Source organism: Nipponia nippon, unplaced genomic scaffold (assembly GCF_047370975.1).
Source record: "Nipponia nippon isolate SJK-2023a ecotype South Korea unplaced genomic scaffold, ASM4737097v1 scaffold_1, whole genome shotgun sequence".
NCBI lineage: Eukaryota > Metazoa > Chordata > Aves > Pelecaniformes > Threskiornithidae > Nipponia > Nipponia nippon.
Window position 1 is genome coordinate 117,300,985 of NW_028262290.1, and position 24,614 is coordinate 117,325,598.

General features: G+C 48.5%; 2 protein-coding genes and 2 non-coding genes across 4 annotated transcripts in view; 3 read left to right on the top strand and 1 right to left on the bottom strand.

The window, feature by feature from the left end:
* Positions 1-4,948, top strand: RPSA (ribosomal protein SA). The gene is made up of 7 exons (XM_087768871.1): positions 1-137; positions 427-594; positions 1,559-1,677; positions 2,973-3,218; positions 4,177-4,305; positions 4,543-4,711; positions 4,807-4,948. The coding sequence occupies exons 2-7, from the start codon at positions 462-464 to the stop codon at positions 4,899-4,901; spliced, it is 891 nt and encodes a 296-aa protein (XP_087624997.1). The 5' UTR covers positions 1-137; positions 427-461; the 3' UTR covers positions 4,902-4,948.
* On the top strand, positions 2,301-2,460 carry LOC148057576 (small nucleolar RNA SNORA62/SNORA6 family). The gene has a single exon (XR_015700165.1). It is a non-coding gene; the product is annotated as a small nucleolar RNA SNORA62/SNORA6 family (small nucleolar RNA).
* On the top strand, positions 3,387-3,545 carry LOC148057577 (small nucleolar RNA SNORA62/SNORA6 family). Its single transcript, XR_015700163.1, has one exon. It is a non-coding gene; the product is annotated as a small nucleolar RNA SNORA62/SNORA6 family (small nucleolar RNA).
* Positions 4,949-19,310: 14,362 nt separating the features above from the next.
* Positions 19,311-24,614, bottom strand: part of TMC2 (transmembrane channel like 2) — a 34,368-nt gene continuing 29,064 nt past the window's right edge. Inside the window, exons 18-20 of the mRNA XM_087750009.1 lie at positions 23,005-23,083; positions 20,691-20,811; positions 19,311-19,561 (exon numbers count right to left, since the gene is read on the bottom strand). Of these exons, the coding sequence (XP_087606135.1) occupies positions 19,311-19,561; positions 20,691-20,811; positions 23,005-23,083 (451 nt within the window). The remainder of the gene's footprint in view (positions 19,562-20,690; positions 20,812-23,004; positions 23,084-24,614) is intronic.

Sequence of the window (24,614 nt, forward strand, 5' to 3'; positions counted from 1 at the left end):
GCCCACCTCACAATCCGGCGGAGCCCCGCCCTCCCCGCGGCTCCCCATTGGCCGGGGAGGCTATATATAGACGTCAGGCGGAGGCGGCTTCCCTTTCCGTTCCGCGCCCGCCCAGGCCTCCACACGGCGTTGTCAGCGTGAGTCCGGGCCGCCGGCTCGGGGGGGGGCTCGGGGGCAGCGGTGGGGCGTCCGCCCGCCCCGCGGCGCTGGCGGCGGGCCTCTGCGTGCCCCTGCGCCGTGCCGGCGGCCGGACCTGGCCGAGCCGCGGGGAAGGCCGAGGCCTGCCGGATGCGGCGGCGGGGAGGAGGCGGCCGGCGCGGCCAAGATGGCGGCCGGGGCTGCTGGCGGGCGCCTTGGCCCGGGCCCTCGTGGGGCGGCGGGGGGTGGGAGTCTCCGCATGGCTGAGCCGGGTGCTTGTGCCCGTAGGTTCCCTGTCGTCGCTTCCAAAGGGAAACCCCACAATGTCCGGAGGTCTCGATGTCCTGCAGATGAAGGAGGAGGATGTCCTCAAATTCCTCGCTGCCGGGACCCACCTGGGAGGCACCAACCTTGACTTCCAGATGGAGCAGTATATCTACAAAAGGAAAAGCGATGGTAAACACGTAGGATGGGCAGCCCTGGGTGGGCAGCAGGGATTTTGCGGGCACAGCTGAGGAAAGCAAGAAAGTCTTAATGCTGGAGCTCTCTGGCAGTTTCTCCATGGCCTGAAAGGTGCAGACATCTCTAGTGATTGAATCATGTTACTCATAGAATAGAATCATAAAATCGTTTAGGTTAGAAAAGACCTTTAAGACGATCAAGTCCAGCCGTTAACCTAGGACTGCGAAGTCCACCACTAAATCATGTCCCTAAGCCCCACATCTACACCTCCTTTAAATACCTCCAGGGATGGGGACCTCAACCACTTCCCTGGGCAGCCTGTTTACTGCCTGACTACCCTTTCGGTGAAGAAATTTTTCCTTATATCCAAGCTAAACCTGCCCTGGCGCAACTTGAGGCCGTTTCCTCTAGTCCTGCTGCTTGTTACTAGGGAGAAGAGACTCACCCCCACCTCGCTACAGCCTGCTTTCGGGTAATTGTAGAGAGCGGTAAGGTATCCCCTCAGCCTCCTTGTCTCCAGACTTAAACAACCCCAGTTCCCTCAGCCGCTCCTCATAAGACTTGTTCTCTAGACTCAGAGAAGTAGGACAAAATGTGGATTTGAGAACTTGGTAAATCAATCGCAGCTGGTTCTGGGCACTTCTGCTAGTTCTTGACTATAGTAACAAAATGGTTTTAGTGTCTCAATAGTGATTGCTGCTGTTCGTTTGCATTGTTCTTCAATCTGATCTGCACCCTATTAAAAGATTGAAGCTCTACCAGGCCCTGGTTCATGTTGATAGGTGCTGGAAGTGTGCTACGTGAAAACCATATGGGAGGATTTTCCTTGGAATAGCTTTCCACTAACTAGAATTCTGGAGTAACTACGGCCATGTGACAAGTTTAATGGCAGAAGAGTGCTATTCTGCTTTAGGATCTTGCATTTGCTGGTTGCTCTAAAGCCTTTTGTCACCAATAGGTATTTACATCATCAATCTGAAGAGGACCTGGGAAAAACTCCTCCTGGCAGCCCGTGCCATTGTTGCCATTGAGAACCCAGCTGATGTGAGCGTCATTTCTTCTAGAAATACTGGACAGGTATGGACATCTGTTGGTCATGAGGCCTGCAGTCTTGGGAGCAGGACTGTCTTGCCATGCATTGTTGCCTGCCAGTGGCAGCTTAATGATAAAAGGGAGTAACACAAATTTGGGCTCTAAGAACACTTTTGGAAGCATGTTTCTTGTGTTGCACTTGCAGCTTAGAAGAGATGAGTTGAAACCCACCCCCATTTCATTTCAGGATGTTTGATAACTTGGTTTTTTTTTTCACATCCTGCTTTGGGTACTTCCTGTTGGATTTCTGGCATATTAGTGGCCTGTCCCCTGTGGCCCCTGCCTCCCCAATAATTCTGTGAGTCATTGGCACTGCTTTTTGGGGACAATAAGTGCCTGATAGAAAAGTTTTCAAAGAAATCATTTGCTCAGTTATTGAGCAAGGTATAGTAACTAGTATATTTTTAATTTCATCTCTATATTTTTGGCAAAAAAAGTATGTCATAGAAGGGGACACAACCTTTAAATTAAATCTAGTTAGCCACTGAAGTTCGTCTGTGAGCTTAGTTTCTTTGGAGTAATGCAGGTGGTGCCGCAAACATACGGGAAGATTTTGAATGACGTGGGGTGGATTTACAAAGGAAAAGCTTGGGTTCCTGTGGAGTTGCCCTGCACACTGTTAAAGCTTGATGCTGAGGTCAGTTTCTGGCCGATGAGCTCTCAAGTGTCGGAGGTGTGCTACAGCAAACCGGACAGCAGGGTTTTCGCTAACGCCAGGAGAGGAGCTCCCTCTGTGAATGGAGTTTGATAGTAGGCCCTGCCACATGCCTGAGAAGTTGAAAGCTGTTGCAGGTGAGTAAGAGCTGCCAACTTCAGTCATAATGGATGCAGCTATGGGTTGTGTATATTTACTACTGAGCTTTTCCTGTAGTTCCTCAAGTTATGCTTCTGGATAATGAAAGGATGTAGAAATAATGGAAGAAAATTGGCTTTGCTTTTTTTATAAGTTGTTTGTTTTGTCTCCCCTTTCGTGATTGGACTCTGAGACTTTGGAGTAGAGCTTGCAACAAAGTTCAGGAATAAAAAGGTTTCTTCCTGTATCCTGACTTCTTGCTTTGCTGGTGGATATGATCTTTTTAACTCCTGGTGTTGGTGTCGCTATTTTTAAAAGCATTTTTATTTTGTCTCATTGAATGCAGAGCTGTTGGTGAGCCCTGATTGCACAGGAGTTGAAACAAATAGTTCAGTTAAATTTCGTGCGTGTTCACTGACAGCATACCTGGGTGACTCGGTTGAAATGCAGTTTTCCTGCTTCACCTTTGCTGCGGTCCATTTTGCAGCGTGCCGTTCTGAAGTTTGCTGCTGCTACTGGGGCTACTCCTATTGCTGGACGTTTCACCCCCGGTACCTTCACAAATCAGATCCAAGCAGCTTTCCGTGAGCCACGGCTCCTGGTTGTTACGGACCCCCGGGCTGATCATCAGCCGCTGACAGAGGCGTCTTACGTCAACATCCCCACCATTGCGCTGTGCAACACCGACTCCCCACTGCGCTATGTGGATATTGCTATTCCCTGCAACAATAAGGTAACGGCTTTGTTGCGGCAATCAAAGCTGCTTCCTCCAGAGTGTGCCCTAGGTTCCAAGATGGATGCTTTCTGCAGGGGAGGGTCGGCTTGTGGCTCACGTCTCCCGGGGTGACGAGCTAATTAAGGCCTTTCGCAAGCCAGCGGGCGGGTGGGCAGGAGGAGGTGAGCTGCACACAGTTGGAGCTTGGAGCTGAGGCCAGTTTCTGGCCAAGGAACTCTCAAGTGTAGGACGTGTGCTACAGTAACCTGGCAGGACTTTTCGCTGACACCATGAGGGTCTTCGTGGCCCAAGGAGTGGAGTTTGGTAGTCATTCTTGCCACATTTTATGAATATGAATGAAAGATAATATCTTACATATTCATAATATATATATATATATTATATAACAAAATTCATATATAACATACGAATGAAAGTGAACTGATGAAGAAATGGCTCTCCAATGTTACCTTGCCAGAAACCACTTGAAAGGTTTCTAGGGAGATGGGAAGCTATCTTTGATCTCTATTTAGATGTTGTCATTCACCAAAACTAACGTAAGCCACATCTGAGCACGTGTGTTAAGAGCTGCTTATTTGGTCAAGTCTTCTCCGTCTTCATTCTAGCATCTGTGATGAGCATAATCCCTGTCTTTTGGCCAAGATTCACGTGGGGTGGTGAGCAGTATGGAACTCCGTAGCAGGAGAATTGCTTCAGGCTATGCTGTATACAGCAAATTCAGATGCTGGCGATTGAAGTGTGCTGCAATTTCTGTAGAGACCTGAATATGTCACTGGGAACTTGAAAAGTTGCCCTTTCCTGAGTCCAAGTGCATAAGTCTGGGTGTTAGCAAGTGGTGCCTTTCCCTTGCCAAGAGAGAACCTTGGATTGAGTGCAAATAAGTATTTTAAAGAAAAAAGGTGTTTTCCAAGGTTTAGCTTTACAGGACATCTTAACGTACGTACTTCTGTTGCAGGGAGCCCATTCAGTGGGTCTGATGTGGTGGATGCTGGCTCGGGAGGTCCTGCGGATGCGTGGCACCATCTCCCGTGAGCACCCGTGGGAAGTCATGCCTGACTTGTACTTCTACAGGGATCCCGAGGAGGTAGGGGACCTGCGGAAGGAAGCGTGGCTGCGTGAGGCGTCCTGCCTGTGCTTCTGCCCTGTGCTCCTGTGTGCCTGCTGTTGAGGACTGGTTTTGCCAATAGAATAATTGCACTTCACGCTTAAGGCAGTGGTTAATTAGTCTTGTCTGTTGTTGGTTGGCGCACGTTGTCCGGTATGCGATGGCGAGGGTGGTAAGGTGTTTCTGGGAGGCTTAGGCTACTCTCTTCCATTGCAGATCGAAAAGGAGGAGCAGGCTGCTGCTGAGAAGGCCGTAACGAAGGAGGAGTTCCAGACAGAATGGACGGCCCCAGCTCCTGAATTCACCGCTCCTCCTCAGCCCGAGGTCACAGATTGGTCTGAGGGAGTGCAGGTCCCGTCCGTGCCCATCCAGCAGTTCCCCACAGGTCGGTTTGGGGGGTGCCTGTGGGAAGCAGGGTACGTGTTGCAGCGGGTGGGAAGAGCCGGGGCGCGCTAAGCGTTGTTGTCTTTGTAATTGCAGAGGACTGGAGCGCCCAGCCTGCCACCGAGGACTGGTCGGCAGCTCCCACAGCCCAGGCTACCGAGTGGGTTGGCACTGCCACGGAGTGGTCTTAACTTCAGTCCCGCTATACTGTGAGAGAAATAAAGACGGGTTTAGTACACGCCACGCTTGGTGCTGCTTTCTTAGACTTGTTGGCAGGTGAAGTACGCGGGTGGGATGGGGCACCGTCCTTGGCCCGGGGTGGGAGGGTCTGTGAGCTGCTGCTTCGCCCGCTTCCCTGGAGCTGGGGGTGCTGGGCTCCGGCCCTGCCCGCGGCAGTTTTCCTGCCTTCCCGGGCTCCCTGTTGGCCAGCGGGGGGCCAGCTGTCCGGAGGGGAGGGAAGGTGTCAGCGGGTGATGTGCGGGCCAGGGCTGGTTTTCCTGCCACTCCCCGTGCACTGGGGAGGGGTGAAGCTGGGCTGGCCCAAACGGGGCGCTTCATCGCCCCCGCCCGGGGCGTCACCGGTAGGCAGGGTCCTGTGGCCAGGACCACTGGAGTGGGAGAAACACCAGTGGTGAAACACGGGTTCTAGCGTCCGTGTTACTGATTCCTTCCTCAAAAATAATTAGGTAATCCTCAGGAAAACAAAACACATGAATTCACCTGCATTAACTATTTTGAGGATTGTATTCCTGTGATTAGTAGCAATAATGGGAGGCAGATCCTTCACCGAGAGTAACGGGGGTTTTGTTCCTTGGGGGTGGAGATGTGTTCCAAGGGGATCCCTTTTCCCGTATTGCTGTGGTCTCAATATTCCCCTTTTTCTAGCTTCAGCCATGCCAATCAACCTGTAAATAATGTTTTCCCTTAGCACATGCACTCATTTGCTTTTACTGCAAGATGCATATTAGCAGTAAAACACCTGAAGTGAGCTATGTGTATTATTGCACAAGATCTGTCCAAAGGAAGCCCGTCTTTTTTCTTGCTGTCTTTGCCTATTAGATGCAAAGCAACTACAGATGTTGTTAATAATTAACTGCTTTTAGCGGAGACATGTGAGCACTTTACTATTTGGCCCTGAAAGGGCCCTTCCCATTCTGTGCGTGCGCTATGTTTTTCGGATGTGCGTTTCTGGCACATCCTCGAGTCCTCTCCAGCAGCGGGAGGCTCCTTCCTGCTGCCTGGGGTCTGTCACCGCCTCTCGGGGCGGGGTGACAGCCTGTTGGGACTCCGGGTGGGTGCCGTAGCTGGACCGAGGACAGCCTGTACAGCAGCTGCTGATTCGCTTCCCAGCTCTGAGATTGCCTGAAATAATGCCCTGGCCATTCTTTTTGCCGTTCTTTTTACCCTTCCACGTTAAAAGTTTCCAAACTCAAGAGCACGGGCTTACCCCTCTGTATTTTGAATCACTGCTATTGCTGTTTCACCATGGTCCCTTTTCTTTACCTGTTTTGTAACCTTCATGTGAATGTGTTCCAGATACTGAGAACGTGGCAGTCATCAGACAGCTCCTGTGTAGGTGATGGGGCTGTTTTACATCAGTGATAGCTGCATCTGAGTACCTGTTACTGAAATATTTCTGGCATGTTACTGGAATGTGATTGTTTTCATCTAAGGATTTCCTAAAGTATCACTTTGACTTTTATGATAAGTGGTTTTTTTACGACCAAGGAGGCAGCAGCAGAGAAGTGGCAGGAGATCTTACATCTGCCAGCGCTTCCCCTGTGGCAAATACCTGGTGGATATGATCTATTGAGGCAGCGCAGAGGGATAGGAAGAGGAGCTAGGAGCAAATCCTAGAGACAATGGCTTGTTTATTATTGCAATTTTGTCTGGCAAATGCAGTGTTGATGTTGAAAAAGGACAGCAGAGAACTTGTAACCATGTTCCTTCTGGATTGATCTGATTTGACCCAAGATGGCTGAGGCCGAGGTCTCCACGTAGTGAAAACAATTTCTTTCCCTTGAGGGTCTGGCGGTGTTCCCTTTCTCCACGACCTTCTCTTTGTAGTTGGTTTGGGTTGGTTGCACTGGGCTAGATGTGCTTCTTAGGATAGGATAGCCTTTCCCTTCCCCATTTGGTCTCAACAGGAGCTAGCTGACATTGCTGAGCATCACAGAACCCCCCTGGAGAAATGAGCTGTTGAAGACTCCTTGCCAATATGCTACTATCTGATCCATGAATCTCATACACACATGTGCTTTCTAATTCCCTCCCTAATTTATGTGCCCCCATTCACAGATGTTCCTTTTCCTCTCCAGTAGTTTCTTTGCCCAAATAATCACATGGTATTTTTAGTGTCTAAGTATTGTTGTAGGATGACATCAAGGCTTTTCTTTTACAGGAAGCAAAGGGCTTTATGCACAGTTGAAGAGACTCAGCTCCGTTTACTTAAATCCAGGCTGCAAGTGTGTTCCACTCTTTCCATCTGTAGGCTGTTTTGCTTTGAAGTGAAGCAGTGCAAATGGCTGTAGGATGGTCGATGCTGTCTTTTAGGAGTATGGTATACTCATATTAGAAGCCTGTTTAATAAAATCAGTGTGCAGCATATAAGTAAGTATGCAAAGGAAAGTGAGCAGCATGTGTGGCAGCTGAATTCACCTGACTGCTCCTCTTAGGAGGCTTCCTCCCCACCCAGGAGAGCCAGCATGCAGTTGGTTTGGATCTTGTAATTTTAAATTTTCTTTTTTCTTTATTGGGTTAATAGCATCCTGGTGCAGATAGACTTTACACGGAGTAAAGCACATGGTAAATCCACAATTGTCACGAACTCAGCACTCTCCAAAGCTGTGCGTATTGGACCTTCTCAGGACAGATGAACCCTGTCGTCTTGAATACGTGCGTCCTAGCAGAGGAAGAAAAACATTTTGGATTTGCCTCATTTTCGCTGTAGTACCAAGGAGTTGCTGGGGCATCTCCCCACTGCCCCGCAGCTTCCAAAGAGACATTGGCCAACATTTTAAGCAGAATTTCTTTCTGCTAGCCAATGCTTGGCACTACCAGCTCCCAGCCCTTGCAGCCTAGAGTTTGTGAAACCACAAAGCCTCCGAGTTTGTGAAAACCTCATCTGCAGCGAGTCTGCATGACAGGTAAAGGTAGAACAGTGCGTTACAGCTGTATGTAGGAGTGGGAATGAAGAACATCCTTGATTATCAGCCCTGCAAAGAGGCAGGCTGTGATAAACACCTTGGGCATGGTCTTGCTATGTAAAGTCTCAACCACAACACTGATGTTCTGAATTTCTTGCTTCCTGTGATGCTGATTTCTGAAGCTGGTTTTACCTGCTCTTTTTAATACTTGTATTTTTAAGAATACTCACTGCCATTTTTCTACTGTCCAAATTTGAAAGTGTGTCATTTTTATTTATACCTATTCCTGTATATATGCAGCAGTCACTGATGAATAAAAGTGCATAATGAAGGTATTTTTTTTGTTTTAGTTATCTCTGTAGTTGAAAGAACATATATTTTCTGGGCTGCTACTTAAAACCTCAGTTTGTAAAGCATTCATAAAGCCTGCATTTAAGTAGCGTGTCTCTTCTCATGTGAGAGAGTCCTCAATATTTCTGTCAGCATTTGTTTCACTGGCTACAGGATTACTGTTTTTACTAGTACTGTTCAAGCATGAATAAAATAAATCCTCTAAAGGACATTGGATGCATCCTCTGAAATGGTGGCTCCCTAACCTTGCTTTCAAGGCCAGGGAAAGCTGCTTTCGTACAAAATCGCTGTGTTCATTTTAAATGCTATTGCACCGCACCCAAGAGGGTTCCTTGGGTTGAGTAATTTCTCTCTTCATTTCGGTGCGGAGTCTTGCCAGTGGCTCCTGGGCAGAATGAGGGGTACCGCGGCACGGACCACCTTTCAGCGGCACCGTGTGCCCGCCACCCTTAGCGTGGGGGCTTGGGTTTTAACAGCAGGCAGCTCGGAAGAGGAGGGAATGAGGTGCGTTGTACGAGCCAGAGCGGGATGCTGAGGACTGAAACAACTACCCCTTCAGGTGTTCGAAGGGACTATACGCCCATGCGTGTGGGTTAGGGTTAGGGCTGTGCAAAGCAGGGAGCTCAGTATAGGAAGAAGCGTGGCATGTTGCACAGCTCGGAGCTGGTCTGCCACGAGGACAGTCGCGTCCAAGACTGGGGCAAGCTTTTGCCGCAACCGTACGCACAGGCACTGCTCATTCCTGTGCCACGGTTGGAAACCCTGTGGTGCTGCCATAAAACCTAGAAAGTTTCTGTGAAGCTTGCACCTGTAATTATCACCTGTAATGCTGAACTCGTTAGCCTTGCCCAAGCAGCTAGTTCTGGTCCCAGAGGCTGTTTGCCACATCGCCTCTGGAGAGCCGAGGGGATGCTGAGAGTGAAGGAGACTGAGCATTTGCCTTTTGGGTCTGAACTAGCTCAGGACCAATGCAGGCAAGGTGATGACTGTACCAGCGTTTAGCCACTCTCAGATGCAGGTATGTTAACAAAAGTGGCTTTCTGGGGGCAGGCAAACGCCCGAGCATCCCTCCCACCTGGCAGGTTTCAGGTGGGTGATGGTGGTGGGCTGCACAGTTGCAAAATGCGAGGGTGCGGATCATTTCCAAGACCCCGGTAGATGGGGCTGTTACTCCTGGTTTGTCCGCCTTTCGGCTGCTGCTGGCGAGCTGGGCATGGCGGGCAGCAGGCGAAGGAAGGATGGCCAAAAGCTGCTTTGTAAGCACACCTGGGCCTTTCGGGGTGACTCCCTGCGGTGAAAGGGATCGCCTGCCCCTCCTAAATATCCCAGCTGCTATTCAGTGCTGTAGGAGAGACTCAATACCATTGCAAATGCCCTGGCTATGGGGACTAGTGGAGAAGTGTCTTCAGCGCCAGCCTCCGTCTCTTGCAGTCGGAGCAGAGCTGGTCCAGCTGGCGCTTGCCCTGCCTCTCACTTTTTGCCTTCCCTGTAGCAGGATGGTGCCCTCTCACAGGGCTCATAATACACTTTTTGTAAAAAAAAAAAAACCCAAAACCTACTGTTTTTTCTATACATGTCTGAGTGTTAAACTTGTCTCCGTGCTTAGCTGCAAACCTTGATCTTGCTTTTAAATTTCTCTAAGGGAGCAAGTGTGGGATGCTTCTGGCTTCCAGTGCAGAGAAATACAGTGCTCCTAGTTGAAGACGCCTTGGAAACTTTCTAGCTCATCCATCCTGCTTGGCTTATTGCTTCCAGCATTTCTAGAGTGACTTGTCTTCTCCCTAGTACTCCCAAAGCTCACAGGTATACAATTCACTGCACCTGTTGGCTTTGCTTAAATAGGGAGAAATTAAGCAGCACATGTAGAGAGGGAATTAGGGTGTGTACCATTTTCCTTCACTTGTTAGTTTGCTGTTAGAGGCTCTAATTTGAGAGGCAAGATTAAAAAAAAAACCAAAACTCCACAGCATCTTTTCTGGAGGCTTCTTTAAGCCACATACCTGCTCCCAGCTGGGTAAGGTTTTACGAGTCCCAGGTGCCAGTGACTGGAGCATCTCCTCCCCTTTGCTCATAAGGGCTGGTGTGGGGTAGGAGCAAGCATGCTGTTGGCTTTTCTTCCTGGCTTTGTGAGGCAAGCCCATTTTGTCTGAATGCTGCAAGCAGCCAGCATTTCTCCATCAGCACCTTCAGGAGGACTGGGAAGCCCAGCAACTAGTTTTTCTGATTTCAAGGGTTCAACCCTTTGAAAAGTTTGGAGATTAATTTTAAGTCTTAATTTTCTTTGCCTAAGCATGGCTTGGATTGCTCCTTGACTTCTTGGCTGCTCCTGCACCTTGTTTTAAATTTTATTTTCCTTTTGTGAAAGCTACGTGTTTGTGGTTTTGTTTCAAAATGGGAACTGGGATTTCTCAAACCATACCTTGAATATAGAAGCAGGAACTTCATTAAAATGTCAAATCTGAGATTTGAGATATAAAATGCTGCAAGTTATCAGCGCTGCGTGGTGCCCAGGTGGGACGAGCGCTCTGTGGAGCCATCCTTTTGCAGTGGCACGTTGGTCTGTGCTGGTTTTGCTGCCCCATGATCCGGGAGATGGAGGTTGCTCTGTTCAGGTAAGTGTCGAGCCTTTGCACTTATTTAATTTTTATTTTAAATCTTGGGAGTCTGTTCTACCATTACAAGAATAGTGGATTGACCTTCCCTTCTAGCATCTGTTTGGTAGGCACCTGTGTTGGAGCAGAGCATCTCTCAGCCGGCTGCAGCCTGGGAAAGGCTTGGTGTGCACGTGTGACCCCGTGTGTGTCTTGGGACTTGAGGGCTGCTGTAAAACTCTGCTGTCTTCTGGGACTGTGGCTTTGTGATTAGCGACTCCTGGGGCTTTTCTGCTAATAAGATAGTTGCAACACAAAATATGGAGGACAACGAGTGCCTCCTCTGGGGCAATGTAAGACAGAGGCGAATAGTGTAGGGACCAGGCACAGAGCTGCTATCTCTTTCCGTGCCGAGGCTGGGGTGAGCTTAGCAGTCATGGTAGCTGCTCAGGCAATGTGTTGCCAGTACCGTAGGGACCCCTGCGGCAAGTGTGCACTTGGTACATCTTCCTGGGTTAGGTGAGGTTTAACGGAGGCCGCCTAGGATGCGTCTTGGTGCTGTGGAGCCCCTGCGTCCCATCTCTCTGGCATGGTGCGTTTCTCACAGGGTAAGTTTGGGATAAGTGGTTGCTGTGGTGTGAGGCGAGCTGTCCCACCGTGTTGGTGTCGTGGACCTGTTTAGGGGCTCCCTGGCAATAGGGGCTCTGAGCTTCAGGCCTGTGCCTTGACTGACCAAGGACCAGCACTGTCCCCAAAACCACCCTGAGGCTCCCTTCTCACCCGTGGCCAGGTGGAGCAATAGCCTTGCAAATAGTTTTGAACAGATGTTTCTTTCAGAGGCTCTGCCTTGCGTCCCTTATTCTTCCCTCTGAACACAAGGCTGGGACGTGCCGGGAATGCATTGGCACCGGCTTCCCTTCACCTACAGAGGATAACAATCTCAAATGCAATTAGTAAACAAACCGTGACTAAGAGGGGTTGAAGCAGCACCGGGTTGGGGTGCACTCTTGGCTGGGAGGTATGTGACTTGGCGGTGGGTGGGAGGGAGCTGGGGCTGCCCATCCCTGGGCCGGGTGCGCTGGAGGGGATGGTAGCTGTGGGGTAGGTTGGAAGGAGGAGGATCAGGTTGTGCCTATGAGGTCTTGCTGTGTTTCTTATTGGAATGGCAACGAAGAGATGCAAGCTTTGTGTGCCCTCTGGGGCAAAGTCAAACTCAAAAAAACCCAATTCCAGCTGTTTGCAAACCACCTGTATTTTTAGATGGATGCTCATTTTTTTTCTCCTGGACTTTGGGTTGGAGGGTTGCTGTGAGTAACGTGTGTCTGGTTCATCCCAGATGAAACGATGGTTTTGGCTGTTTGGTGGATAACCAGTTCAAATCCGCTACTTATCTTTGGCCTTGGTGGCACTGTGGTAGTGGTAGTACCCAGGTGGTGTCTTGTCCTGTTCCAGAACAACTATAGTAGCTCTCCAGAGCCAGCAAAAGGTCTTTAAAGCTACTTACCCTCCATGTTACTGGCACTGGGCAGGGGGACACACACGTAAGTGGCTGAGAAGGCATGTGCCTTGACGTTGGGCTTTCCCTGGAGATGGGCTACAGCAGATTTCCACTGCTTCTGTATGAGGGGACTGACTCTGTCCGTGGGTCAATGCTCAGGGCAGTGCAAAGGTGGAGGTTTCTCTGCTGCTGTGGCACAACCCTGTCCCACGCAGGGATGATGGCAGACGTGTGGAAAGTTGAGCAAGAGCTGTGGAGACTTTACCAGGCTGAGCTGCAGCCACTTGTAAGGGAAAGCTTGCTGGTGGCTCATTAGTTATATTGCGTATGCAGTGTCAAAATGCTTCTGCAGCCTTCTGCTCCAAAAAGTGCTGGGCTTCCTGGGGAGCAGAAGCTCAGTTTGCTGGGGCCCTGTGCAAAACCCCTGCAGCCCTGGCCTTGGGGCTGTTTCCCTGCCGCAGCAGTAGCTGTGGATGGAGCTGGGGGACCTGCAAGCTTCAGTGGTGCTGCTGTGATGGCAGTGAAGCTCAGCTTTGTGTTCAGGCGGTGTTTGTACTGCTGTGCCCAAGCTACCGCAACAAAGTGTTCCGGCTAGTGAAGAAGGCATGTTTTTATTATGGTGGGTGGTTTTTTTTCCTCTCTACCTGGCCCTGAGCCCTCCCTGTGCCTGATTTAAATAAATCTGGTAATAACCTTTGTATTTTGAAGATCTTAAACGTCTACTTAGGCACTGAATTACTTACTGCTGCTGCTATGCAAAAAAAATAAGTCCCATACGTGTGAAATCTTTCTTAATTAGAGGAAGGTTGGGATCTGCAGCCTTTTGCAGAAGCAGCCTTGGTTCCCCTAAACAGCTTTGCTTTGAGGGAGGGCGAAGGGAGAAAGGGGGAGAACGCAGCTGTTTGGGATGTTTCTGCAGCTGCTGTTCCCCAGTAAAATGGGGTTACTAACTCATTTTTAATAATGTTCCACCTACTACTAACCTGATCTGCACTCTTGATCACTGTAATGGTTTGCCCACCCTTGAGCAGTCCAGGTAACAGTGCTATGCCGCTATGGTTGTTTTTATTTTATCTTCAACTGAGCTGAAGTTATTTTTTTCTCCCTCCTACATTGCCTGGAGAGAGATGGCATTGGCAGCTTTGCTCGGTTCACACCAGAGAAGCTCTCCTCGCCTCTGTTCCTGCTTTAATACCTTGCAGCTGTCTCCTTGCAAAACTTTTTCGTTGCCTGTATGCAGCAGCAGTGGGTGCAGTGTGTCCTTACCCCTGTGCTGGCCCCAGGAGGGGTGCAGGGCTGCTGAATTTCTAACTTGTCCGCTTGCTACGCTTGGGGCCAAACCCTCCTGATTTCCCAGCTCTGTGAGCTGGCTTAAATGATGCTAAATCCCCCTCTGGTTCCCTTGGGCATGAGCCTATGGGGAGCCCAGCTGGGCTCAGCCCTGGGGGCTCTCGTGTCCAGCTGGCGCTCTCCTGCCCGGGTCTGGTTGCCAGAGGTGGGGGAGACCCTCTGTGGTTGCCCCTCTCCTCCTCTTGGCTGCTCTGCCACTTTTGGGTGGCTTTTGCCCATCTGGCCTTTGTACGGGGGTTTGATGCTGATACGCACAAAGCTTTTGCCCACTGGCATCTGTCCATCCCTGGGTGGCTGTGGGCTCTCCTCCCTCCACCTGCGTGCTGCCATGGGAGGATGCTTGTTGCACCAGCTGCAAATGCATCCTCTTGCCTCAATGCTTTCCGGTTTTGCCATGAATTGTGAAGGAGTGGTGCAGAATATAATATCAATCCTGAAACATTTTAAAATCCTCTTGTCTTTTTCTCAGTGCCTCTGTGGATACGCGCGTACGCGGACTGTCTCCCAACATGTGGGAGCTTAGTGGCCTCCGTTTGCTGAGTGCATGGAGGAGGTGGGTATTCCTGGGTAGCACTACATGGTACCAATTTGAGATTTTTGAGACAATTTTCATTACTGGTTTTGCTTGTCTAGAGATGGCTGAATTGAAGGGGACCCAGGGAGTTGGGTCCTGTAATTGGAAATGAATGATTGCAGCAAAGCCAAGCCTCCCTGCCTTAGCTTGCTGCAGCATAGCGTTGCGTTGGTATAGTCCATTTAAAACACGATGCTGAATTCTGATTCAGCAATAATGACTATGTTGTGTGAGAAATGGGCCGGGACCTAGAAATCTTCAGTTTCCAGAGTTGCCTTTTTCCCAAGGGAAAAACTGTGTCTGAGCATTTGTGAGTGATAAAGCCTTGGCTGCAGATGAAACCGGGCTGCCACCTGCCAAAGGACAAGCTGCTGCCTCAGGGCTTAGGCAAGCAGCAAGAAAAGCATGATGGAGAGAAAAAAATCCCCACGGCTGTCAGGCTGGAGAGCTGATAACATTGCATGCAGCATGAATCAAAATGGGGGGATCAGTCTTTAAAGCCTTTCGGTGAGCACTTAATTTTTTTTGTCAGGACACCGCTGCTTTGAACAGACGTGGTTTAGAGATGCAGTGGGGTCAGGCTTCAAAGGTCCCCGTCTGACCTGTTTCGGTGGCAGCAAAAGCACCTGATATACAATCACAGAGAGGGGTCCGAGCATGCTGGGGTGCAGAGGTGGGCGACCTGCTGCATCCATGGCCTGCTGGGGTCAAGTCAGGGGCCTGCAGGACATTAGATCGAGTCTTAGTGCATCTTCACCAGTGTGGAAGCCCCTGTGGTGCTCCTGGTACTGGCAGAGCCCCTGCCTGGATAGGCATGCTGAGCAGCGTGCCTCGTCGGGTGGGATAAGCTGCAAAAAATACTGGTCTTCATCACCAGGCATTTTCTCTGGACATGGGGAAATGGCCATTGGTTGTCTTCCTCGCCTGGATTCATTGGTGGAGGTTTCTCAGGGTAGGTTTCAGCAGGTGCTGGAGCCAGTGCAGCTTGTGGACCCTGTCCCCTATGATGGCTCTTGTGGTGTGTGGAGCCTCTTTGTAGTTGAGAGGTTTCTTTAGCTTAGATGTGCAGATGACACCCCTCCTCAGCACCTTGAAAGAAACTAAAAATCCCTCCCTGAAACTCTGTTTTGTTAGCTGGTATGAAGAAACCCTTCCCCCCCTGCCATGAGCAGTGCTGTGCAATGAAAGACAGTGAAGATCCCAAAGAAGAAAGGAGGTGGATTACACACGAGACCTCTGTCGCTCAGAGTTTCAGGCAAGGTGACAATCCTATGCCTGTGAAGGTTCAAGAAGTGTGATAGATGGCTTTATCTTAGTGCAGGGTCAGCTGTAGGAGCAGAGGATGAAAGAGGACTCAACAAGATGATTTTGGAGTTAGTGAGGCCATCAGAAAAAAATGCTGTCGATGGTGGTGGCATACAATGCTTGTTTCCCCTTTCTCTCCTTGGAAAGCTTCATATAAGCTACCTGCAAATGCAAGCTCAGATGTTTCAAAGTTCTCTTTTGGACGGAACTTATTCTCCTTCTGGAGTGAAAAGCTGATTTTTCTGCTTTGGAGAAGCCAGGGCCCTAATATTATGGTACTGAATGCAAAATCAGTGTATTCTTTGCGTGTGTATGAGAGATTTGGACCACTTTTCTGGCTTTATGAGCAAACCTGTTTAGTGGAGTCCACTATTTTCTGTTCATTGTGAGTACAGAAAGCAGTTTGTCTCATACCACGGCCAAGCACAGTATGAAAGAAATGGCTGAATGGCATTTTTGACCCTAAGAGAAATGTGCACGTTGGCATCCCTTTCACAGCTCGTGTTTAGCCACATGTGTTTTGCAAAATTGCCCTTTTGAATTTTATTTTCTGTTTTGTTGAGATTCCTGTTCATCAGTAACGCTGAGCAGGTGCTCAGTCTTTCCATGCTCTGTCTGGCCACACAAACTAAAAACTGATGCCCATGAGAGTTACCTGTTTAAAAACAAGCCTTCAGTGAGAAGAATAAGAAGAGATTTAAGCTTAGCTATTTCCTTGGTTTTTACCAAAACCTTTTGGATGCAGCGTTCGAGCTAGTGGCAATAGAAGATGTGGAAAAATTTGCAATGCAGAGGGCTTTTCTAGTCATGTATAAATGCAAACTGTGTGCTGTGTGAGATGTCACTAGGAGGCTCCCACTATGCACCACTGAGCTTTTTTCCTTTCCTCTTGAAGTTAGCCTAAGCCCCAGAGGAAGCTTGGGATGGATATAGTCTTTCAACAAATGTCAGGGGAGGTGGGGGGGGAGGGGGCAATCAATGCTGAATTCTCAGACAAATACTTATTGCTGTTCCTAACAATAGAAAAATAGGGATGAAACCAAACACTACTGAATACTCCAATGAGTTTGTGGAGTTTAACCTCCAGTTGCATGTGAGTAACTGGTAAATAGGCTCAGCACTCAGAGAGCCAAATAATCATTTCAATATAAGGTCACCACGAGGACCGAAGGCTGGTATTTTTACACCCTTCACAACTGTTGTGCTCTAACAGAGGACTCCACTGTGAATTGGAGTCAGGGAAGAGAGATGCCACTGGTCTGCAGAAATTGTTGTCTAGCTGATACCGTTGCCCTCATATCCTGAAGCCCCTGAGCTTGCAAAAGACATTGATCAATGGGTGAACCTAATGTATTATAATTAGAGATGAGCAAACCTTGAAAGATTAATTAGCTAATGGGCAGTTGTGTGCTCCAGAGATGACAAAGTGGTTTGTAATGCTTAGTATTATTGCAGGTCTTGGGGGCCTCATTCAGAGAGCATTCAAATCCCAGAATCTGAATCTAAGTCTGCCTCTGCCTCTCAGGTTTTCAAAACCTGTCTGGAGTTCTCTATGGCTTCTTCATGTTGTTTCTTATTGCCCTTATATTCCTTGTGCAAATAAATATTCTCTAATTTTCTTCCATAATGTGTATGCATGCACACATTTCCAGACCCTTTCTGTTTTCTAGCAGAGGTGAGTGAGATCTGAAGCCACGTCTCCCCTTTCCAAATCGTGTTTTAATGTGAGATGAGGAGCTAAGAGGAGGGAAATCCTATTCCTCATTATGCAACCATTCCCTAAGATACCAGAGTCTGCGGGGCAGACTGGTTGGGCTGAAATCAGTGCACCGTGTCATTTCTGCAACGTCCTTCTGGATTAGCAGGCTGGCAGCACCTTCCTGCAGTACTTTCTGACCAATATTTTCTATGGACGCCTGTGAAGAAGGATGGGGGGCAACAACTTCTGTCTCCTGAATAAAGCCACCTTTTGGCTGACTTTTCTCCATTTGAATAACTGGGTATCTCTGCGGACAGAGGTGGCAGGAGAGGCAACCGCAGCTGTGTTGCACCAGCAACTCTTGCAGCCAAGAGGCAAGACAAGACCTTATCTGTGAGCTGGGTCTCTCCTTCCAAGACCAGGAAATAAATCTGATGAGCAGCTTCCCATGTGGAAGCTCCCCAGGAGAATGAGCGTCTCTGACCATCACAGCGTGCCTGGGAACAGCCAAACTGACTTTGAGCCGCACACTGGGGACACCTATTTTTACAAATAACCCATTGACTTTTCTGTATTTGAAAGCAAAATGCAATTATTTAATTTTTGAAGAAATTACGAATTCTCCTTTTACTTGACTCTCGCTTGTATCTCCTGGAAATACTTCTCTAGGGCTCTGGTCTCTTTTATAAAGCACAGACATCAAAAAATGAGCTAGGTCTCTATCTACAAATAAGCACAGCACAGTGTTTAAGCTCTTAATTCCTATGAGGAATCGGATGCCTAAATACTTTTGTTGGTTTGGACCTGAAAAATGGAATCCTTTTCCCAATCTGCCTCACAACTGACTTAAGTGGACCCCTTTGCCCAGCTCCTCAAAGGTGGACATTCCCAGACTGAAGGTCAAACGCTCTGTGCCCTGTCAAGCCACAGAGGAGAAAAAAGTTACCGAGTTTCCTGTCCTGAACATACTGTATGACAAGATTTGTGGCATTTAGTGGAAAAATTCAAGGTGAGAACCTTTAATCTCAAATATCCCAGCTGTAGTGGAATTGTTACTAGCTATATTTATGGATTTGTTTTTACTGAAGAACATGAGTTTATTTTTAACAAATGTTTCTATGAAGAACAACACATATGTGAACGCCAGATCTAAGCTGGCTGGGATGTGTTTGTGTCAACAACAGGAAGAAACTAGGTGTAAAAGAGCAGGTCAGCCCGGAGAAGTCCTGCCACGGAGTCCTGGGAAGTCCTGTAGATCTGGAAGATATGATCCTTAAATTGCACCAGAAATTTCTAACTGGTTATAATCTGAAAGTAGGCCAAAGCACTTTTAGTCTCTCAGTTGTGCTGGCTGGTGTCATTACGTTAGGAGTCGTATCTAGGGATTGAAATAATGGTGCAAGCTACTGTCAACAGACTGTGAAAAGAGGAGCAGAGTGGGAACCCAGAGAAAGCAGTGGTGAGATACACAGTGGGGTTGAAACAAGATGATGAGAGTTTGGAGGAGGTAAGACTGGAGGAAAGCTATCATGAAGGATGAAATGCAGCTGACAAAACCGCCTCCTGCACTGGTCTAGTAGGAGTTCTCCACTCCTAGCAGTGGCTGCCATGCAGCTGGACAGGGACACTCACTTTTTTAAAAGAATACTTCATTCCTCAGGTAGAGGGACAGCAAAAAAAAAAACCACCAAAAACCCTTTGTTGAAATGACAGGTAAACTCATGCTACTTTTATTAACCGAAGAAGCCTTTGGAGGGACTGACAAGCACTCACACCACAGCGAGCTCACCATGCTGCTGTTAGTGGCCTCAGGGCTGTGTCTTCTATGTAGTAGTTTAGCAATGCCATGGCTGATTTTCATCATGACCGCCTCCTGTTACCTTCATGATCAAAACCAGTGCAGCCATTGCAGGTTACAACTCCAAAGTACCACTAAGCTTCTAAACAAAGCTGTTTTAGATAGTGTTGGACAGATACAGATCATCATGAGTGGATGACCAACATACAGTAATAATTTCCTACTAAAACTACGATAGTTCATGCAGCACCTCTATTTTAATGTCAAACAGGAGAAAAGTTGCTGAGCTTATTGAGCAGCATGCAAGTAGCGTGGCTGCCCTCTCCCCCTTCCAGCGATTGGTGCTGGTGGGAGCCCCCTTGGTCTGGGCTGGCCAGGGTAAGGTGCCCAGACTCCCAGTGTCGGTGGCTGTGTCACGAACGCATGCGGCGGCGGGGTGAATGCTGCTCTTCTCCCACCAGTCATGGGGCTGCCATCTGGGGCTGCTGCTTTTCTCTGTTTCCTGACAGGGCTGGTTCTATTAGGCTCTGTTTTCTTGTCTAGAGCAAAGATTATGAATGTTATTTTCTTGAGAGCAAACACTGCCTTTCTTCCTCTCCCCAGTGGCTGCTGTTTCTTCTGCGTGCAATAACCCAAGTGTCTGGGGATTTGTGTTTGAGCATCTGAGTGAAGAAACCATGAATAAGACTGTTAGCCCCTGGCCAACAGCCAGTATGTGTGTCTGCTGCCCGAGCCCTCTTTGCAGATTCTTAGTGATGTGTTTATAAGACATGATAGTCCTACCAGCCATGCTGGTACACCTCTAGCCATGTGGTGGTCCTGGGTAATTGCTGATTTTAGTCTTTATTTTCAATACACCCCCAATGCTGCCAGCACTATTTCCATTTAAATGACCACCCTGGGTCTGCTCTGGGGGGAATCTGTATCGGGTCGGTCTGAACTTTGCAGCTTATCTTGGCCTGTCCAAGAAACAGCCCATCTAATTGGGAGAGGGTTATGGTGGCACTAGTCTGCTTTTCTCATCTGTATCAAGACAAAAATCAAAATCTTTCAGATGTGTTGCACTGTTGCTCACAAATGAGAGCAGGAGACTCTGGTGGTCAGGAAATGGCTGGTTCGGACTGAGCCTGGAGGATCTGTCTTCCTTGAGAGTGCCGGGACCCTGGTGCCAATGCCTCCTCCTGCATCTTTCTGCCCAGCCACGAACCCCCCTCAGCAGAGGTCACAGCATGCGTTTATTTGCCCTAAGACCAATGCAGTCCTGTAAAAAGCTTCTGTCTCATTCATAATGGATTTTCCAATGAAAACCTCAATTCGGAGAAGTCTGTGCCTGGCTCAACTCATCAGCCCAGAAACAACACTGGAGTTTCAGCATTGTTCCCAGAATAAATTGCTGGTTTCATGACTGGCATGGTGAATAGCTGGGATATGAATCATAACTTTGGATTACAATTCCCACACTGTGATAAGCCTGTGCGAGACATAATCCAGTCTAAAAACTTGCCCTTCTTGGGTGTCCATTGGCATGTGGACAAAATCTGTGCTAGTTATACTCATCCAATCCCTTGCAAATCTGTATCGCTCCAGTTTCTCAATCTTTCCTAGTCATCATTTGGTGGCAAAAGGAGCCTTTTCACGAGGGTTGAGGGGAGGTTGTTTAGTTTTTACCTTCTGCTTGTTTGGGGTGACTTTCACTCCTCGTACTTGGTGTGAATAAATCCTCCAGATCTTGCAGCATGGGGTTAGTGCTGGCTTTGTTGTTTCTCTTGTTTTTTTCCTCTTCGCGTTGCTGCATCAACAAAAAACATCGGATTTAGTTTGAAACTGCAGATGTAATCTGTGAAATGGTGGCCTGGTGTCATGGTTGGCCTGGCTGAGCGTTTGTTGGTATGAATGTAATCTCTTTGCCAAGTTCAAGGTGCTGAATCTTGGTCTGGTGATTAAGGGTTTTAGGGAAAGAAAGTACATCCCAGGCAGGGCCAAAAGCCTGGGAAGTGATGGCTCTGCTCTTGTTAGGGCAAAGCACTTGCTGATAATGTGGTTTAGGTATACTAGGCTGTCTGTGTGTTTCTGCAACTGCCAATCTGCCCTCCCTGGGGTTTGGTTTGTTTTAAATGTGGACCTCTTGGGAGGGAGGGTGTCAGTGACAGATGCCAGAGGAAGAGGAGGATGGCATAGCAGAATGGGGATGGGCTATAGGGCTGTCTTTGATTTACTTGCGTAAGTTTAGGTCTTCGAAAGATTTCCTTCTGGGCGGCAGAGGGAGGAAAGTACCTGGGGGCTGTTTCTGCTCAGCGCAAGCATGCTGGACAGGGAAGGGAGAGGCTGTCCTCTCTTACGTAGTGAGAAAGCTTGGATGGACTCCACTCCAGCTCCATCCCTCCTCCCAAAAGGGTGATCTGCTAATGGAGGGAGTTGTGTGCTGGAGCCACAGAATGCAAGGCGGCTTGTGGCCTTGCTACAGCTGAGAGGTCCCAACCCACAGAGCAGCCTCCATCCATTCAGCAAACCTGGCAGACTTTGGGGGCAGCCATGGCAGATCTCTCTGAGGTCAGCAGGTCATCATGCAGGAATCTCTGGTGGGTTTCAGCTGCTGACCACAGCCCTACCATGACTAGGCAGCTCCCATCCGTCGCTCTCTAAGCAGTGGGGCTGTGCTGATGCCCTCCCTTTCCTCTGCCCCTCCTTTTGCCAGGCTTCAGTGCCTCAAAAAACCTACAGGTGCCTGTGGGACAAAGATACGTAAAGTCTGTGCAAAGACAGGTGCTTGTCTGGAGATATTTCTGTTCCTTTGGGTAGCACTGGGCCCTGCTTTGTGACCCCTCCAAGGGGGTTTGTGCTCCCTTAAACCCTGATCACAACCAGTTCGTGCAGCATGAAATAGACTATGTGCCTCTAAGTCCCAGTGTGCTGTAGCATATGTTCAATTCTTGCAATACTTGAGGATGCCCTACGCACCAAGACCCTTATTTTAAGCCACGTACATGAGTGATCAGTTCTGAATCTGAGCATTCGGATGTCATTTATGGAGTCTCATTTCTCAGTGCTCGCATGCCCACTTTTAATGTTGCACTGATCCCTGCTTTATGCAATGGCTGCTTGATGTGGCGTTGCTTCCTTGGCTTGGATCCTGCCCTGTACCAGTAAAATGGCCGATACCAGCCCTTTGATGGCATCGTATCCACTCCTGATGCAAGGATTGATACTTTGGACACATCTATGTAATACAAAACAGCACAGGGTTAGAGACTCACCAGGAAAGCTCGGGGGGAAACTGGTGCTGCCAGACCAGCACAGGCCCTGGTATCAGGACACCTTTGCTGTTTCTCATTGAGACTCGTTATCTCAGCAGAGCTGCGCTTTTGCAGGTATTCTGCTGCCAGACCTAATTAATATTAATTTAGGGGTCCCTGAGTAATGGTCCTCTGCGTGTTGCAACCTCTCCCAGTTCTGGACACCATAAGGTCCAAATCCTACCCGGCTAATTTGAGTCATTGCATCTGTCTGTATCTTGCTTTTCCCATCTGCATGGCAGAGACAGACACCAACCTCCTTTGTAAAGTGCTTTGAAAATTACTGGTAAAAAAATGTGATTGCCATGTTGTTATTTATGGCTCTTTGCTCTTCAGCTTGTACAAAACCTGGCTGTGGTTTTGATAGCCTTATCACTGTCCCTGGGAAATCTCAGGCTCCAAAACATTACTTGAACTTTGAGGTAACTTATTTTTGTAGGTGGAAAGCACAATTTATGGGAAAACTCACTGTAGTTTTGCTGTATGAAATAGCAGCCTATTATGGGATGTGACCACTCTTTGTAGTCAGCCATTAAATGCCATCAGAGGGGACTGAACAAGCATAAAATGCGTCTTCCCCTTGTATCACTAATATGTTCAGAAGTGAAGAGCAATTTAAAAGCATATGTTGCACATCAAACTTGAAGTGCATGGTATTTCAAAGATGGTTTTGCCAGATCAATACTTACCATTTGCATTTTCTTCTTCAGCTCTGCATTGGCGCGCTGATATGCTTCAGCCACAGCATTCAGGTAATAGATGGCGAGGCTACAAAAACAAATGTGTTGCTGTAGTGATAGGATCAGCAGAAAGAGAAAGTTTCACAGGGAGGAAGCATTTAATTTTTGCCTACCTTCTAACACCTAGTTTTCCCACTAGCTGTCTCCAAACTGCCTTTAGAGGCTCAAGGCTTAGGAAAAATTCAGGCTGCCTCGTGGCATGGTCAGGTAAGATGGGCTGAGCCAGTCCAGTAGCTCACTTCTGCTCAAATAGAAGAAAAAATGACCATCCTGCCCTCCTGCCTCTGCCTTGGCTGGCCACGGGCCCCCTCTGCTTCCTTTGTGCTAGCCTTGGCCCTTGGGTCTTTCCTTGGTGGTGAGTCCCTTCAACTCATTACCTGGGTGAAAGCCAACTCAACTGGTAAAACACATGGCTTTCTGCCATGGCTCAAAGGAAAATCAAAACAGACACTATGTCGCACAGAGAACTAAGAAAAAAAAATGAGGAACCAAGGAAAATAGTGGCAGGCAACAGTCTTCAAGGCACAGTCTGCCTTCCCCCCTCGACTAAGACTGGCTGCCTCCTGCAGCCTGACAAGGGGCTGTTGGGAGCGAGCAGAGATGGGAACCAAGGGCGAGCAGGAGCCAGGTTGAAGCACAGCCACTGGTTTTTGTTTTGATCCCTTTTTCTGCAAAAAGGACATGCCAAAGCCAGGGGAAAAACAAGCCAAGCTGGAGGGAACTGAAAGGCGAGCGGGATGGGAGAGGGTGTGCTGGCAGCCAGCCTTTGGCTCACGGCGACGCGCGTGTTTTAAAACATGCCCAAGTGTCTGGGGCTGTCTCGCTACTGCTGCCACTTGCCAGCCAGTAATATTTTGATTGTCAAAAATGTCTCCTCCTGCTTTTGTAGAGTGCTTTTATTCTTCTAAATTATAAACATCATCTGCTCGGTAACTCCGAGCCATACCCAGGGAAGGCACCAACCATTCAGTTCATCACTATAGATTTTTTTTTTTTTTTTAAATAAAGTAGAAAATTCTCTTGTAAAAGAAAAAAAAGAGACTGTAAAAAAAACCCCACCAAACCAGGAGTCCTGACAGTTGCTTGTGTGGCTCCAGCCCAGGTTCAGCATCCTGAAACCAGGCTTGAGGACTGTGCCAGCAGAGTGCCTAACTCTAAGCCCAGCAAGGCGCCATGTACCAGCATATTGGTTTCCAGGTGGGAGATCAGGAGGGGGTACTTTGGATGGCCTTTCTTGAGGCTTTTTGCAGGGGTCTGTCTGGAGGAAACACATTTGCTTCCTTTTGCCTGGTATTAACCCAAAATTCAGACTTGGTGAGTTTGAAAATTGTTATTTTTGGTCTTCTCGAAGGATGCAATAGTTTTATTTCTTCTACGTTGTCAAACTCATTGCCTAGGAAATACATTTCTTTGTAATCCAGGGCTTTGGTGCTGCTCTGCCATTTTTGTTGTAACCAGCCAGGATGTAAGTGCCTGGGGTACCCCTGCCTCATAAAGATAACTGGATCTGCCTATTCAAAGCCATCTGGGATGCCACGCGCTCCGTTTCTGAGCTGCCT